This window comes from Emiliania huxleyi (genome assembly GCF_000372725.1).
Source record: "Emiliania huxleyi CCMP1516 unplaced genomic scaffold EMIHUscaffold_75, whole genome shotgun sequence".
NCBI classification, from domain to species: Eukaryota; Haptophyta; order Isochrysidales; family Noelaerhabdaceae; genus Emiliania; species Emiliania huxleyi.
This window is the reverse complement of record NW_005196379.1, coordinates 91,767-108,038: the sequence shown is the minus strand read 5'-3', so window position 1 is coordinate 108,038 and position 16,272 is coordinate 91,767. Positions and strand designations below refer to the sequence as shown.

At 64.4% G+C, this 16,272-nt stretch overlaps 5 protein-coding genes across 5 annotated transcripts in view; 3 read left to right on the top strand and 2 right to left on the bottom strand.

Moving 5' to 3' along the window:
* Window positions 1–1,254, top strand: part of EMIHUDRAFT_106167 (hypothetical protein) — a gene marked incomplete at both ends in the record, with an annotated part of 4,165 nt that extends 2,911 nt beyond the window's left edge. The window contains 3 exons of the mRNA XM_005760500.1: window positions 325–459; window positions 802–876; window positions 938–1,254. Coding sequence (XP_005760557.1) covers window positions 325–459; window positions 802–876; window positions 938–1,254 — 527 coding nt within the window. The remainder of the gene's footprint in view (window positions 1–324; window positions 460–801; window positions 877–937) is intronic.
* Window positions 1,255–2,982: 1,728 nt separating this feature from the next.
* EMIHUDRAFT_106166 (hypothetical protein) lies at window positions 2,983–3,714 on the bottom strand (the record flags this gene model as incomplete). Its single annotated transcript, XM_005760499.1, has 1 exon — window positions 2,983–3,714. The coding sequence occupies one exon, from the start codon at window positions 3,712–3,714 to the stop codon at window positions 2,983–2,985; it is 732 nt and encodes a 243-aa protein (XP_005760556.1).
* Window positions 3,715–5,409: 1,695 nt separating this feature from the next.
* On the top strand, window positions 5,410–7,774 carry EMIHUDRAFT_106165 (hypothetical protein; the record flags this gene model as incomplete). The annotated part of the gene is made up of 2 exons (XM_005760498.1): window positions 5,410–5,895; window positions 6,221–7,774. 2 exons carry the CDS (start codon window positions 5,410–5,412, stop codon window positions 7,772–7,774), a joined length of 2,040 nt encoding a protein of 679 aa, XP_005760555.1.
* Window positions 7,775–8,002: 228 nt separating this feature from the next.
* EMIHUDRAFT_106164 (hypothetical protein) lies at window positions 8,003–10,028 on the bottom strand (the record flags this gene model as incomplete). The annotated part of the gene is made up of 2 exons (XM_005760497.1): window positions 8,003–9,131; window positions 9,193–10,028. The coding sequence occupies 2 exons, from the start codon at window positions 10,026–10,028 to the stop codon at window positions 8,003–8,005; spliced, it is 1,965 nt and encodes a 654-aa protein (XP_005760554.1).
* Window positions 10,029–14,045: 4,017 nt separating this feature from the next.
* On the top strand, window positions 14,046–15,218 carry EMIHUDRAFT_217672 (hypothetical protein; the record flags this gene model as incomplete). The annotated part of the gene is made up of 3 exons (XM_005760496.1): window positions 14,046–14,731; window positions 14,810–14,930; window positions 15,138–15,218. The coding sequence occupies 3 exons, from the start codon at window positions 14,046–14,048 to the stop codon at window positions 15,216–15,218; spliced, it is 888 nt and encodes a 295-aa protein (XP_005760553.1).
* Between the last annotated feature and the right edge of the window lie 1,054 nt (window positions 15,219–16,272).

The window sequence follows — 16,272 nt, the reverse complement described above, 5'->3', positions numbered from 1 at the left end:
CTTTTTTCCCCCTCGGGGAACTGGAGGGGGGCCGCCCCGTTCCAGGCGACAGGCCAACGCGCCGATTGAACCCTGGGGGGAAACACCCCTGGGGAAGGGTTTCCCCCCCCCCCTTCCCCCCACGCCCTTAAGCAGCAGGCAACCTCTCCCCGCCGCCCGCCCCCCAGGGATCCTCCTCTCGCCGTCGACGATACTCGCCGGCGCAACCTTCGCCGCCGTCGACTTCCTCGGCGCGCGGCTTTCCGCCATCCCGCCCGTTGTGGCAGGCTATGATATGGCACTGAGCTCCTCCTCCTCCCTCCACCCGCGATGTCACCCGCGCAGGCGCGCAGCTCGACCGCATCCGCTTCGACCACGTCCGCCTCGAGGAGGTCGCCCTCATCGAGGCTTCCCTCGTCAACGCCTCCTTCCGCTCCGCCACCATCTCCCTCTCCGAGTTCGACCGATCGCTTGCCACGGGTGCGACGCACTGCCGACGCAGCGGTCGCACACCACCCACGTGCACACGAGAGGCCCTGTCGCACGCACAGAGGCCAGCCCTAGGGCCAGCCCGCCCGTACATCACACCCTCGTGCAGCGCCACCACCTCCTCTGGCGCCCCCATGCACACCAGGCGCTGACTTCTCCGCGGCCCGCTTCTCGGAGGTCGACTTCATCCGCACCGCACTCGCCGGCGCCTCGTTTCGCGGCGCGCTGCCACGGCCCTCCCCCACTCTCCCCTCCGCCCACCCTGCTCCACCCGCCTCTCACTGCACACCCTCGGGCGCGTCAAGATCCGCGAATCCCGCCCCTTTGCCACAGGAGCAAACCTCCTCAACTCTCAGCTCTCCGAGTGCAACGTTGAGCGCACCGACTTCACCGGCGATCTCTCCACATGTGCACTCCGCCGACCGGCACAATCTCAACAGCTTCTCATGTCATATCCATGTCATATCAGGCGCACTCAACATGCGCTCCGTCGACCTGCTCCACCTCTCCGGCACGCCGGTCGGCCTCTGCCCCAGGGGCGGGGTGGGCATGAGCTGCGTCGTGGGCGGCAGCCTCGCGCAAGCCCCGGCACCACCGGCACCGTCCGAGCCGCCCGAGCCGAAGGCGCCGCCCGCCCCATCGCCGGAGCCGCCCGAGCCGCGAGCGCCTCCAGAGCCATTTGCACCGAGCCCCCCGCCGCCCATGCCGCCGCCACTGTCTCCGCCGGCGCGGCCACCGATTGGCCCAAGGACGACCCCTACTGCGGCGCTTTTTGCGGTCGGCTAGCGAGTGTAGAGCGGACGAGGGCCGACTACACGGTGAGCCATACACTTAGCCATACGGACCTTGCAGTAAACCTTTTCCTTCTAAGCAGGGCTACACAATGACCCTATAGTGTGGGGGTGTTCCTGGCGAGTTGTGATGAGTAGGATTAGACTAGCAAATACTATTTTTAAGTTCATATATGAAAATACCAACTTGCCTATGTGCACGTCTCCGCGGCGCGGCGGCCCGGAGGCGGCCCGGCGGAGCGGTCAGAGCAGCACTGCGCCGGCCGGCGAGCGACTCTCGACTATAGTACGGGCTCTATTGAACGGCCTCAAGGTGCTCTCTAGGGCTCCCCTATTCCGCTCGCCCGGCTACGACGCTGAGCTTCGAAGGAAAAGGTTTCGCTCGGCGCGGCGTCGGAGAGCGAACATACTTCGGCGTTCCTTCGTCCTATGGCTCTTGCGACCCAGGTTCCGACCCTCTGCGTGGCCGACTCACACAGCGAGCCTTCCTGTCTCCGTGCTGCCGATTCATCGGTCGTGCTCAGCCAAGGTATTGTAGAGACCGACCATATGCACAATATCTTGACTGAGAGCTAAGCCCAGTTCGACGATCGGCAGCCTCACCGAGGGTCGCGCCGCTGTGCAGCGAGAGCCAGGCTCGCCCGGCGAAGGTGACCAGAGAGAGCTCAACAAATACCAGAAAAAATCAGGGAGCCTCAGAGAGTGCCACTGCCATCACCCAGGCCGTGGGAGCCGATCGGCTGCGCCGAGGACAGCTCCCTCAGTGTGCTCCGCGGCTCACCAGTGTGCGCCGCGGCGCCGTCCAGCCACTTTGGCGGCCAGCCACCGGTCGAGTTCTTCGACTCTGGAGGACAGAAAGGTGCCGTCTGAAAGGTATTTTCATGCTCTATTGACTGGCGAAAAAATCCCCCGCAAAATGTTTTCACTGCAGTGATTCATAGGTAAGCATGAGCGAAGCATCGGGTAGGAAGAGGGTAACCCACCCTCCCGGGTCCGTTCACGACACCCTCTTGTAAGCATCTGAGTCTGGCCACAGAGTGCTCGACTTGACCTTCCGCGATCTTCCTCGACTCGACCTGATGCTGAGTTCCCGCACCAGCTTGCGGACCAGCGCAGCTCAGTGGCAGTGTGCGACCAGGGCCAGTGCGAGTGGTAGACAGTGGACGTGCGTGAGGCTGCTCTCTGAGCGATGACACTAGCAGGGGCATCATGATTGCCATCGGAGTCACTTGTATTACGACGCCGCCACGCTCGCAAGGGCCGCCTAAGCGCCTAAGCACCCTAAGCACCCCCCGCTTAGGCCGCTTAGGCGCTTAGGCGAGTGACGGCCGGCTGCCCGGGGCCTGGCGTGCCACCGGGTGGGGTGAGCGCCTGGGAGAGCCACTCTGCAAGTGGTGTGCGAGCGTGTAGCCTTTAGCGTGCAGTCGGCCGAGAGAGAGTACCGTACCCAGAGGTAGTATATCGCCGAAATCGCTTATGTTATAGTTCGGCGACCGCTGGCGCTGCCCCGGCGCTGACGTCGATATGAGCGCGCCGGCGGCCGCTCGCAAGAGGTCGAGGCCCAGGGGTCTCGCGCAGTCACATCTCAGTCACTCAGTCTCAGATCGTTTGCTTTTTTATTTTCGCTGACAGCATGCAGAGAGAAAACACAAAGCGTGAGTAGTAAACATGAGCTTGCTTGGTCGAGGCAATCACCCCGATTGTCCGCGACGCGAGGGGATGCTTACCTCCGGCCAGCCATTCTGTGCGCGCCGCTGCCGCCTCCGATCGCCGGCCATGAGGCCGCCGGCCGTGCTGCACCAGCGACTGCCGCATCGCTCTCTGCCTCGCCCGCTACCGAGAACGTGCAATGACTGAGCACCGCCTTCGCCAGCGCCGCCTCGAACTCGAGGTAGAGCACCTTGTTGTTGACGGTGCGAGCATCGAGGAGCGCGCCTCGGCCGTAGACCTGCACCGTCGGCAGAAGGCGCATGTTGGCGAGGCTGCACAGCACTCTCGCGCAGAAACTGTCGACCTCGTAGAAGTCGACCTGCTCGCCAAAGGCACCCTCGGCGGCCCTCTCGTAGAGCGGCTTAATCTGCAGGCAAGAACGACACTGCGGGCTGTAGTACTTTACCGCGACGAGGCGGCCGGCGGCGTCGGCCCTCGCGATGGCCGCCTCGAGCGCCTCAAGGCTGACGATCGGCGAGACGTGCCTCGACGTGGATGCGGTGGCGGCCCTAGGCTCCGCCGTCGATGCGGCGCGCAGCTCATCGAGCAGCGCCTGGTTCTCCGTGATCCACGGCGGAGCTGCACGTGGATCGCGGGCCTCGTCATCCGCCGTCGGTGAAATGGCAGCAGGCCGAGACCGAATTTGTCGGCAGGTGCCTCTGCTGCCGATGCGGACGGCGCCGGCCGGCAGTAGCAGAAGCGGACATAGCCAGCGCCAGCGCACAGCCCTGCTCGCGTCGCGCATGTGTGGTGCTGGCGCAGACGCGGGCCCTCGCGACTGCCGCGCGCGCTCGTGTGGCGGGACGCAGACAAAAAAGATTTTCCCCACGCGTGCTCCTCTTGGATCAAGCCTCGAGACCAGCTTGGAGGCAAATGATCGGACTGGGAGTCAGAAATGTGGTCCTTGCGCGAGGGGAGCTCGATAGACTCGAGGGGCCAGGATACGCCGCGAGGAGGACGGAGTTGCGCCGAAAGGCGAAAGAAAGAAGCCGCGAGAACAAGGCGCGTTAGGCTGAACAAGCTTTTCCTCTCGCACCCCGTCTCTTTTCCTTTCATTTTTTCTCTACAGCACCCTCTCTTTTCCTCTCTATTTTCCCGGGGAAACCATCAAATTTTCCGGGCTCTGAGCCGAGTCTGAGGCTGGTTTGGGCCCAAAATCAGCCAAATCGGCAAAATACCGGATATTTTGCGGGTATACCTGGAAACCCCCGGGTAAACCTGGAAAATACCCTGCGACCGCCTGGGTATCGTGCCGATTTCCTCAATTTTGCGTCAGATTTTGCCCCAGACCAGCTCTCAGACTCAGGGAAACTCGCGAGTTTCCAGAATGGAGCACCAAACACCCTCTGTTTTCCCTGGAAATTTCCGGAAACGCAAAGTGCTGGGGACCCTCTGTTTTCCTTTTTGTTTGCCGGAAAAGCTTGTGCAGGCCAAAACAAGGGACCGGCAGGCGGCGGCGCCGCAGGACGAGGCAGAAGAGAACGACGCGACAGAGGAGGAAGTGACAAGGGAGAGAACGACGAGAGTGGGACGACCGCGAGGTGGCATGAAGGTTGCAGCGAGAAGCGGCGAGAGACTGCGAAGAGAGATAGGAAGAGGCAGACTCCCTAGGGTGGGCGACGGCTACAGTCTGTTGCGGGCATTAAGAAAGCGTCCCATTAAGAAACCCTACCAAGCAATTTCCGCGAAAATCTAAGAAACCACGGCGCGCCGCCGGCGCGGCCCCAAGAAAGGGCCCACACACGAGTGTGAACAGGAGCCCCGCTCAAATTTTCTCTTCGCCTGCGGCGCGCGCACTTGTCATTTTGCCCAAGTCTGCGGTGTTCTGGGCGGTGTGGATGGAGGTGTGTGCGTCTTCCTGTCATCCCAAGACTGCTGACTGGCGCATCGGTCCAGCGCTTCCTTATTGTCATTTTACCTAAAAATTCCTAGATCCCGGCTGACCTGGGGTGCCGGCCGAAGCTAAGAAACCACGGCGTGGGGTGGGTGGGGTGGGTGGAAAGGCTTAGAAACGGCGGCGTGCCGCGGGATCCTGTTTTCTTAATGCCCGCAACAAACAGACTGTAGCGCATCACACACCTCAGCTTCACCTCTCCTTAAAATCCCTGTGTGGTGGCGGCGTGCCGTCCTCCCATCCCTCCCTTGGGTTGTCTGTTTTCTTTCTTTCTTTCGAGACCACTGCTAAACACGAACCAGATTAGTCCTGTTTACGATAAATTGGGTCTAAACCTGGTATGTCTAATGGGGTCCCCCACCCAGGCCGACCCCTGTTTAGACCCAGTTTATCGTAAACAGGACTAATCTGGTTCGTGTTCAGCCGTGGTCTAAACTGGGTCTAAACATGGTCTAAACTGGTTCGCCGTGCACGCTCATACCCGAGTATCTCAGTAACCCTGCAAAGCGCCCGTCGACACTCTGGCGCGGCCCGTTGGGTCGCGGGATGTCTTGGTCAAGCTGGCTGCTTGCCGTCTCGGCAGCGCGTTCGGCGGCGCCCGGCGGCGGCGGTGAGACCCAGCCCGGTGCACGCAGCATCCCGACTCGTGCTGCTCTCGGCGGTGCTCAGCGGCCACGGCAGGTTGTCGTCTTGGGCATGCATCACAGCGGCACGTCGATCGTGAGCAAGCTGCTGCGGGACGCGGGTCTCTACCTGGGTGGGGACTCTGAGCTGGCCTGGTCAAAGTCGAACCCACTCAAGTACTTTGAGCGACTCGACGTCAACAAGCTCAACCGACTCGTTCTGGAGGAGTCGGCCGCAGCACGCAGCCACCGCCACAGCAGAGCCCCGGACTGGGTGCACCATGGGACCGACCCGCAGGCGATTCTGGCGACACTGCCGAAAACGGCCCATGATGAGATTGCCCGCGTCGTCTCCCTGCTGGACGGGCCCACCGGAATGCGGCCGTGGGCCATGAAGGCGAGCCGCCGGGTCGCCCCGCCCTCACTCGACCTCCGACGCAGTCAGTCATAGAGGATGCGTGATGCATAGGACCCGCGGCTGTCTCTCACCGCCCCGCTGTGGATGCGCGAGCTCAAGGCGCCACTCTGCGTGATCGTCACACGCAAAGGGCCGCTGCTCGGGGAATCTCTCATCTCAAGATATCCGCGCGAGCCGTCAGAGAGCGACAGCGCCTTGTCAGCGATAGGTGCGCCCCCCCCCCCCCCCCCACGCGCCTGCTATTCCTCGGACGGCAACACGTAATTCGAGCTCGACGCCTTGCCTTCCACCTGTCGCAGAGTGGTCGTGGATCCAGGCAGTCTACGAATCGTCTGCCACGAGGGCGTGCGCCGGTGTGCCAACAGTGCGCGTCGCTCACGAGGAGCTCATGCACCGGCCCTGGCCGACGCTGAGGCGAATGCTCGAGGACTTGAGCAAGGCCGGGGTGCCGATCTCAAGAAACACCACAAGAATTCACCGCAGAGCAGAGGAGTGGCTGCCCGCTGGCTCCAAATCCGAAAAGGAAGAGGGGCTAATCACTTCGATGCTAAACGCCGCCATCGCCAAGCAGCCGGCCATCCCGGGCGAGGTGGCCGGCAGAAACAGCGGCGCAATCACGCAACATGGCCAGTTGGACTGGCCGGTGCTGCCGCGCACGAAGGGGAGAGAGGCGTACGCCACGATAGTCACCTACCCCAGCACGGAGTACGTGTACGCTGCTGCCGTGCTGAGCCACTCGCTGCAGATGTTCGACTCCTCTCGCGAGTTCGTGGCGTTGGTCACGGAGAAGATCCCAAACGAGACGAGGGAGAAGCTGAAAAAGTCCGGCTACAAAGTTCGCCCCGTGCCATTGATCCCTGACACGTGGTACGGGGGCAACTACTCGCAATGTCAGTCGGAGAAGAAGAAGGAGTCGGCGGACTACGAAGACCGGAAGACTCGGTGGGGCCTGATGATGAGCAAGCTTCACCTCTGGAACATGCTCGAGTACGACAAGGTGGTGTACTTTGACGTTGATGCCATCGTAACAGGCCCGGTCAACGTACTCTTTGGGATGCTGCCATCGGCGCGTGCCGCCGTTGACTCCAGACAGGTGATCCTGGTCGGCCGGAAAGGCCACTCGCAAACAGGCTTCAATGCGGGCGTCATGGCTCTTGTACCGTCCCGGAAGCTGTTCTCAGCCATGGTCGAGCGAACTCAGCAGCCACCCCCCGAACGGAGGGCAGGCGACGTCCAGTTCGCGCCGGCCTTGTGCACGGAGCAAGCGCTGCTCAACGACATGATCCCGCCCGCGAGGGTGCGACTCCTCGGGGCGGACATGCTCGCCCACCCGCACGTGAGGGACTGGCAGGAAATGCAGTGGAAGCGCCGTCCGTATGAGAAAGGCTCGGGCTGGCCGCTGCTCTTCCACTGGGTCGGGTGCAGAAAGCCGTGGCAGGTGGGTAAGACGGACATCGAGTCTGACCTCGCTGCGGACGGCACGCTCAAGAAGTACCACACGTGCGACGGCGTGCCCAATGTCCTTTGGTGGCGATGGGCACGGCGGGTAATCCCTCCAGACCAGCTACGGTGGCTACACCCGCCGGCGTCCCGGTCAAAAAGGGGAGAGTGCGGACAAGTCGGCGGCATCACGGCGAGCGACGGATCGGCGTGCTGCCCAAAGGCATGCGGCGTCTGCGGCGGAGAGGGTTGCGGAGACAAGCCCGGCGGCGCCAAAGCTTGCTGCCTCGGGTCAATAAGCAAGCCTTGCTTTGGCAGCAAAGCTGTTGATCCGCCGTGCCTTCTCCGTCCATCGTCTGCGACGAAGGACCTTCTCCACAAAGCAGAGGTGCTTGTCGCTGATGCCCTCATTCGAGATCGTGAGACGTGAGAAAGCACCTGGACGCTGGAGACCAAAGTCCAAACGTCCGCCTGAAGATGCGGTGTGTGTGTATGTTCCACACCCGGGTGCGGTGTCGGTTGTCGCTCTTCTTCCCACGGCGTTTTAAAAGGTAACTCTCTGTTAATGCACATACATCACGAGATCACAGTACATACATATATACTTTGGGGGAAAACCGCGAACTGTGCCGGGCGCCCGGCCCCGGGCGCGCGCGCCTCATACATGGGTATCGTGCCGCTGCGCCGCGGGCGCCGATGCCTGCGGGCTGTCCCTCAACTTGTCGAGCAGCCATGCGGCGCAAGGCGTGGTCCATCTCGGCGCGACGCCGAATCCGTGAGCGCCGAGCTTTTGGCGCTGGTAGTGGCACTCGACACCGAGGGTGCACAGCTCCGCGTGCACCTTGTCGCCGTGCTCCTCGGCGCCGCAGACGCGGTCGTTGGTCGACGAGACGAGGTAGACTGGCGGCAAGGCCGACCCGCGGGCAACCTCCGCTGCGGCAGCCGCTGTGGTCCGCACTGCCTCGCCGGTGGCGTCCGCCGTGGCCGGGTAGACGAGGACAGCGGCGCGCAGCCTGGCCGAGAGGCCGTGTGCGGCGAGGTGTGCGCCCGCGGAGAAGCCGAGGACGGACAGCCGGCTCGGGTCGATGCGCCACCTCGCCGCCTCGGCCGAGCAGGCGTAGTCGAGCGCGGCGAGCAGGTCGTCTCGCGCGGCTGGCCACGGGTGGTCGGGAGGCAGCCTGTACCGAAGCAGGAGGGCGACCACGCCCAGCGAGGCGAGCCATCTGGCTGCGGGACCGCCCTCGTGCGGGGCGAGCGTCTTGTAGCCGCCGCCCGGGCACACGATCGCCGCCGGCCACCCGCTGCGACCGCCGCCCTCCTCCCCCACCCGACCGCCCCCGGGGCGGGCGGGGTGGGCGGCAGGGAGGACGACGCGAAGCGCCGGAGAGCTGTGGCCACGGAGCAAGAAGGGAGGCCTGCCCGCCCTGCCGAGTTCGCCCCGCAGCCAGCCTGGCGCATCGCGGGGAGAGGGGTAGCGCGCCGCCTCCTCGCGGCACGCCGAGAGGTACACCGTGTCCCACCCCTCCTCCTCCGCCTCGGCAGGCGCCTGCGCCGCCCGCTCGGACGCCTCCCCCGCCCCCGCCACTTCCCTCACGGCCTCCTCGGGCTGTGGGCAGTCGGTGGGTGGCGTGCTGCGCGGCGGAGGCCCGAGCGCTGCCGTGCGGGCGTCGCAGTGTTGCAGCGCGATGCGTCGCCCCTCTTCGAGGAAGGCGGCGGCGAGGGGGCGCGGCGCGTCGGCGGCGAGATCACCGCCTGGCCGCGTGTTGAACTCGAAGAGGGCGAGCCTCCTGCACAGGAGAGAGAGAGATTGGCGAGGGACCGACGCTAGCTGCGGCGGAAGGAGCTCACCCACTCTCGGCGCGGATCTTGTAGTTTGCGTTGCATAGCCCCGAGAAGCCTGCAAGCAGCCTCGAGAGCGCGGCACGGTGCTCCGGCGCCATATCCTCGTGCGCCCTCCTCGCCGCCTTGTCCTCCTTGACGTGCGGCCAGACGTAGGCGCTCTCGGCGTAGGTGTACTCGACGACCAGGACGCGCACAATCACGCCGCGCACGACCAGCAGCGAGGCCGAGCACTCGACGTGCCCAGCCACCGCCTCCTGCAGGACCCAGCGCGACCCCAGCCCGTCCTCGCTCATCCCCATGCGGCGGTAAGCCTCCTCGCCCGAGCCCACCAAGTGGACGCCCTTGCCGAACTGACCCCGAGCCCGCTTGAGAACCGCAGGCCACCTCGCAGACGCCAGCGTCGGGTAGATGGCGGGAAGGTCGTCTCGGGCGCCCAGCGCCTCGGCATGTCGGACGAGCGCCGCCTTGTCGCTCAGCCGATTCAACACGGCCGGCGAACACGTCAGCACCAGCCAGCCGGCGGCACGCAGCGCACGCGCCTCGGACGCCACAGCGAGAGCCGCGTCATCGGTCGCCGGAAGCAACCAGCAGTCGGTGGCAGGCGGCGTCGGCAAAGGCGCGCCACCTCGCCAGCCGAGGCTGTTGTGAGCGCCGATCCGCAGTTTTCGCAGAGCAGAGCCCCAACGCACATTGTCTGGCGTGAATTGGTAGTACCACGGCTGCTCCGGCAGCGGCCGGGGCTGAGGTTGCGTCGGCGTCGGCGTCGGAGGCTGCTGAGGGTCGTGCAGCGAGGCTCGCATAACGAGGTTCGAGAGGACCTCGCCGCTGCTAGTGGCAGCCATCTAGCCACGCGGTGGCGACGCTCGAGGGTGCTCGACGACTTGCGTGGCGACGCTCGAGGGAGCGCCGACGACGCAGTGTGTTGCGGCACGGGTTCCGCTCCTGTGAATCCAGGCGGCGACGTCTACTCATGGGGTAGCGATAAATAAAGAATTTGAAGACGGACTGCGCTCCCTTGGGTTGTCCGTTTTCTTTCTTTCTTTTTGGCACTAACACAGGTACACTAAATAAAGAATTTTACAACAAAACCCTGTCAGCAGTTCACCTACGGGTATGTTCGTAAGAGCTACATACACTGAAAAGGCGGGCGCACGACACGATTCACGCGAATAAATAAAGAAAGCGCGACCTCGATCACTCGGTCTCGAAAGACCTCTCCGACGCGCTCAACTGTGAAGTCGTGAATTCTTGTTGGTCTTTAAAAATCTCTCTCTCTCAACTCTGATTTATTTCCCCTTCGGCTGGAAGCGCACGGATGGCAAGTGAGCTGAGGCGCGCCAGCCACACGCGTGGCGACAGAGCGACGCGTCGCAGACGGCGCGCACGCGTCGCGGAGAGGGACCGTGCGGAGCGCGCGGAGCCTCGGGGCGGGCGGGGCAAGCGCGCCAGAGTGCCTCCGGGAGCGCACACCTGCGCAGAGTACACCAGCGCGCACCGTTTTCATTTTGGACGCGCTTGGGGGATTCATGGATCAGGCGCCTGATCCACAAGGTTCGAGCTAAAACAGAACCAGATGGTGCCTTGAGCTTGGAGCACTTGGAGCGTTTTTCGGCGAAACTATTCACAACGGTCGAAAACGCCCGTCGCATCCGGCCTGAGGGTGCAGATCGTGAGCCTCGCCGGGCACACCCTCGTCACGCAGATTCGCTGCGACTCGTCTAATTCACGATTCTTCTGCGACCTGAGCACCTCCGATGCGCGGCTGCGCCTTGCTGCGGGCGTCCAGCCTCGCTTTCTGCATGGCGTCCTCGCCTCCCGCAGCTGCCCGCTACCTCGACCTCACCCCCGGCACTGAGCCGTGTGGTTCTGGGCCGTGGCACGTTGTGGACAACACGACGGCTTTGCTCCACCTCGTGGTGACGCGCTTCTCCCTCTCTCAAGGCAACCTCTCCACGCTTGTGCATCTGCGCCTCATGCTGCTCGACGCCGTGACACGAGCCAGCCTGACTGCTCAGCACAGCTGCCGATTCACGTGGCTGGTCTACCACGACAGCACGCTACCTCTGTCAGCGCGCAACCAGCTACGGGCGATCGTCGAGGGGGCTGGGAACGGCCGGTTTTCTCTCGTCGAGATCCCTGACGGCGTTGCTGCCCCTTTCGACAAGCCGCACTACCTGCCGGTTCAGCAGCAGCTGCAGAGGATCGGCAGGTGGATCCCGGCGCCGGCGCGGCGAGCGGTTGTCCTCTCGACACGCCTCGATGCGGACGACGCCCTCTCGAAATCCGCGGTTGACAGGCTGCAGCGCCACGCCCTGCGCTCGCTGCCGTGCAGAGGCAAGAGCTCCGGCCACCTCGACAACTATGTCTCATGCTGGGTTGGTGCCTACATGTGGCACCCACGCGGCAACGGGTCCCTGGGCTGGGAGAACACGGCCTACTGCCTGTCGGCCACCACGCGTGCGTCGTGCAACACCATGTCCAAGTCTCCATATGTGGGCAATCACGTCTCCATGCCGGTCACCCCTTGCAAGTTCCGACCGAGCGTCTCTACCGCGATCGCCGGCAACGTCGCCGGCTTGTTTCGGACGAGCTCGGTGTCGAGCAACAGTGGAATCACGCTCCTGCCCGCTACGGTGGACCTCACCCCGGGCCGAGCTGCCTGGCTCGATTCGACCTTTGGCATCCTCGTCGCCAACCTCTCGGCGGTCTCGAGGTGGCTCGCTTCTCACACCGCCCAAATCGCAGCAGAGCAGGGCAGCATTCGCTGCCGGCGTGGCTTCAGCTGTAGGCCACAGGCCAGAGAGGGATGGAAAGCGCTCGCGGGCGGCCGCCGCCTCACTGAGAGTACCGATCAACTTGCGACTAAACTCGCTCGCAACGGGAGGTGTCCCTTCCAATGGAATGCCGACAGGGTCAGGGGGCCAGATCCAGGCGCCCCAGTGCGCAATCGCACCACCGGCGGACACAGCCGAACAGGGAAGCGGCTGGTGTGGCGCCCAACGAGCAGGCCTCCGCTCCGCTCCATCGCTCAGCTTGCTCACTCCTGCGGCGACGACCCGTCCAGCCAAACGCCTCGTACCACTCGCTCAGCTTTTGCGAACGCCTCAGTGCCAGAGCCGCCGTTCCTTCACGTCGTCCGCATCCTCGGGAACGACATGCCGCCAGTGCATGCTCCGGGCCAGACCCGGCTGAATGCCCTCTTCGCAGCGAGGTACGAGGTAGTGCCTCCCCGCGTCCGCGTCACCTACCTGCTCAACAACATCTTCAACCAGACAGAGCAGGCGCGGCTCGAGCAAGAGCTCTGTCTGGCGGGGGCGCGCGTGGTCAAACGCTCGGTCGACCCCAGGAGAATCGCGGCATTTGGCCCCGAAGTGAGGTCTGCCGTGAACTACGTCACGGACCAGAACGGTGCGCGCAACCAGGCTGTCGGCGTCGGGTCGGCCGACGGCTCGAGGTGGATCTGGCCGTCCGACTCGAACCAGTTCCTCACGGCGCAGATGTGGACCCAGCTGATACGCGTGCTTAAAGAGTCGGACACACAAGGCCTCCCTGCTGCCCTGCTCCCGATGATCCGCATCCCCACGCCCGACGCCGCTAGCAAGCTACGCGCCGAGCTGAAGGTGAGTGACGTCGTTGGCCTGCTGCCCGCCCACCTCCGGATGGTGAGCGAGCCGCAGCTGGTAGTGCGCAACACGCTGAACTACACCTTCCCAGAGGGCATCGCTTACGGGGCCGGCAACAAGCTCATGGGCCTAAACGACATGTGCTCTAGGATCTCGCCTCCTGCACACTGCTGCGGGAAGAGGATCGTAAGAGGCAGGCTGCAACATGGAGGGGAGTCAACCCCACTGCGAGAGCACGATATTAATGCTCTGGCAAACCAGTGCGGCGTATCGCTGCGCCTGCACAACTTTCCCACGGGCGCGGAGCGCCCGTGGCGAGCCGTCCAACGGAAGCGCGCCCCGACCGCGACAGAGCGCTCGATCGGCCGCCTCGTGTCGCTGGGGCTGCTGGGGCAGGCCGTGGTGCGCCTCAACCTTTCGAACGTGGCCGCCAACGCGAGTGCGCTGCCCTCGCGCACTGACTGGGAGTGCTACTTAAAGCGGTACTCCGACCTGCCGCGGACGTGGGGCCTCAGCCGCCAACATTCCTTCCTGCTTTGCCTCCAGTGGACACGGTACGGGAGGTTCGAACGGCGCAAGCCATACTGCGACCGGGATGCGCCGCTGCCGCGGAGCCACAGCCACCTCAGCCTGTGCCACAGCTTTGCTGACCCGAGCGACGCTATTCCCGCCGCCTTCCTCAAGCAGTGGGTGCGAATGAAGACGTCATTCCAGAAGCCCAGCGCCAGGAGTCCGAGCCCGTTGCCTGCGCGGGCAAACGGCACCGTACCCGAGGGACAGGGGCTGGTCGTGGTGTCTGCGCGCACTAGCGTGATGTGAAACTCTCTCTCACCCCCCCCCCCCCTCTGGAGGTGGGACAACGAAGATCGCGGCTTTCTCTCCGTCCCGCGCCCAGTGGTACGAAAAAAGAAGGAAAACCGTTTACTTTTAAGGCCCCCTTGCCCTGCGAACGCGCACCCCCGGGGCTAGGGCTCTCTTGCCCGCAACCCGATCCCGATCATCCGGCCCGCTGGGTGCGCTCCTTAGCTCCCCGGCCCTGGATGTGAGGCTAATGACTGCACTCCAAGTGCTCCAAGTGCTCCACAACCGGAAGCCACAACGGAGGCCATGGGAGAACCCAGTGCGAGCAGTGTGGTTGTGCGAGAGGAGTGCGTCGAGTCTTATCTTGGAGCACTTGGAGAAAGAAAGAAAAAATAAACAAAAGGCCAAGCGCGAGCGATTTCTTTTTTTCGATATATGTCAGCAAGCGCTGCTAGTAGCGCTCGCGTCGCCCTCCTCGCCGAGGCCTCTCGGCGCTCGGAAGTGCCTGGCGCCGGCTCGCCTGCGTTTCCTGGAGTGACGCCACCACTGAGGCTCGCAGTTGAGCCGTCCTCTGATCGCCGCAGCCTTGTGTCCGACGGGCAGTCGCTGGCCCCGGGGCCATTGGAGGGCGATGCCAATGGTGCTGCCGCTTCCGCTGCCTGCAAGCCTCCGCCACCGTCCGCCCCACTGCTCCACGCCGGCCACTACGTCGTACTGCTGCTGCTCAACTGCATCGGCGCATTCTCCTCCGACTGCTACATCCCGAATCTGTCCGACGTGGTCGACGACCTGAAGGCCACGGACCAGGAGGTGAGCCTCACCATCCAGGTCAACTGGTACATGCTCGGCTTCGCCACACCGATCGTCGGCTATCTCTCCGACGTGTACGGCCGCAAGGTCGTCATCTGCTCGACGCTGCTCGTCTACGTGGTGGGCGCCGTGGGCAGTGCGCTCGCGCCGACGATCGGATGGCTGCTCGCCGCGCGGTGCGTGCAGGGCGTGGGCGAGTCCGTCTCGATCATCACCTCTGCCATCATCCGCGACGTGGTCGACGACAAGCAGCGCCGGATGCGAGTGCAAGCCTACTTCACGACGATGCGGCCGCTCATGCTGCTCGGGGGGTGAGTCGCACCCGAGCAGTCGACTCCACTCGTACGGACTAGGCGACACGTGCTCACCTCGCTGGCCGCTGTACTCAGGCCGAGCGTCGGCGGCTTCATCGGCACCGCCTTCGGATGGCGGAATCTGATGAAGGGCCTCTCTTGCTGGGGCGGCCTCACCATCCTCCTCATGTACTTTATCCCAGAGTCGAATGCGGCGGTCCTCGCCGCGGCCGCGCAGCAGCCCGGCCCGCCTCCGGCCAACCCTCCCTCGGCAGGCGCCGCCCCCGGCGAGGCGGAGGCGGCCTCCCCGCCTCCTGCCGCCTCCCCGCCTCCTTCCGCCTCCCCGCCTCCTTCCGCCTCCCCGCCTCCTTCCGCCTCCCCTCCTCCCCGGCCCGCCTGTCCAAGCTGCCTCACCTGGTCCAAGCTGCGCCGCATGTACTCCAACGTCGACTTTGTCGGACTGACGGTCGCCGCGGCGATCAACATGGGCGCGGCGCGAGACTGACGCGCGCCCGCCCTGCCGAAGCGCTTGCCCACACCGCGCTCACGGCCGGGGGTGCGATGCAGGTGCGTGCGATGCTCTCGAGCATCTCCTTTGTCTACACCCACTACTACGAGCTCTCCACCACCGTCGGAGGCGTCCTCATCTCCGTCCCCCCGCTCACCGGGCTGCTCGCATCGCTGCTCGTCGCGAGGATCGCAGCAAAGACCTCGCCGGCCAGGCTGGTTGCGGCGGGCATGGTTGCGGGCGTGGTCCCGCCCGCCTTCCTGCTGCTCAGCGCCGGACTTCCTGGCTGTGTCGACTGCCTCTACGCGCGGCCGCGCTGGTACATGACCACCATCCCGTGCGCCCTCATCTCCGGCGTCGGCTTCTTCGCGCTGCCTGCGATGCAGGCCAGATCTCGGCCAGATCTCGGCCAGATCTCGGCTATCTCGTCCCGGTGCTGCCGGCGATGCAGCCTCTTCGCACGCTCGCCCCATCGCCCTCACTCGCCGAGTCCGGTGGCTCCGGCGCGCGGCAGGTGCTCGTCCTGCAGGACTTTCGCGACATGAGCGGCCTCGCGGGCGGGCTGAGCAAGCTCTTTATGACCTTCGTCTCGACGGGCGCCTCGCAGCTCTCCAGCTTCTACTTCAGCGACTGGGGCGCCGACCGCAAGGGCCACTACACGCACTACCACACGCAGCGGCTGCTCTACGCGCTCGCCGCCATCCTCATCGCGCTGCAGCTCTGGTTCTGGCTCGTGTACGTCCCGGTGAAGCGCTGCGAGCGTGCCAGGAGAGGCGCGCAGCCACGGGACGAGCTAGTCGAGGAGCCGCCTGGCGCGGCGACGTCACGGTCTGACGTGGGCAGTTCGAGCGAGGACGATTCGTTGGACGCTGAATTCGGTGTGTGATTTATGTTTTGCACGTCGTGTATTCGACGGAGTCTTGTATTTCGTGATCCCACCCTGTCCTCTCCTCGGCAGAGTCCAGAGTGCAGAGAGTCGAGAGAGCGAGTAGGAGTCGTACTCAGAGCTCCGAGCGCCAGGACCCTGGTGGCGTGGTGTCACACGCTTACA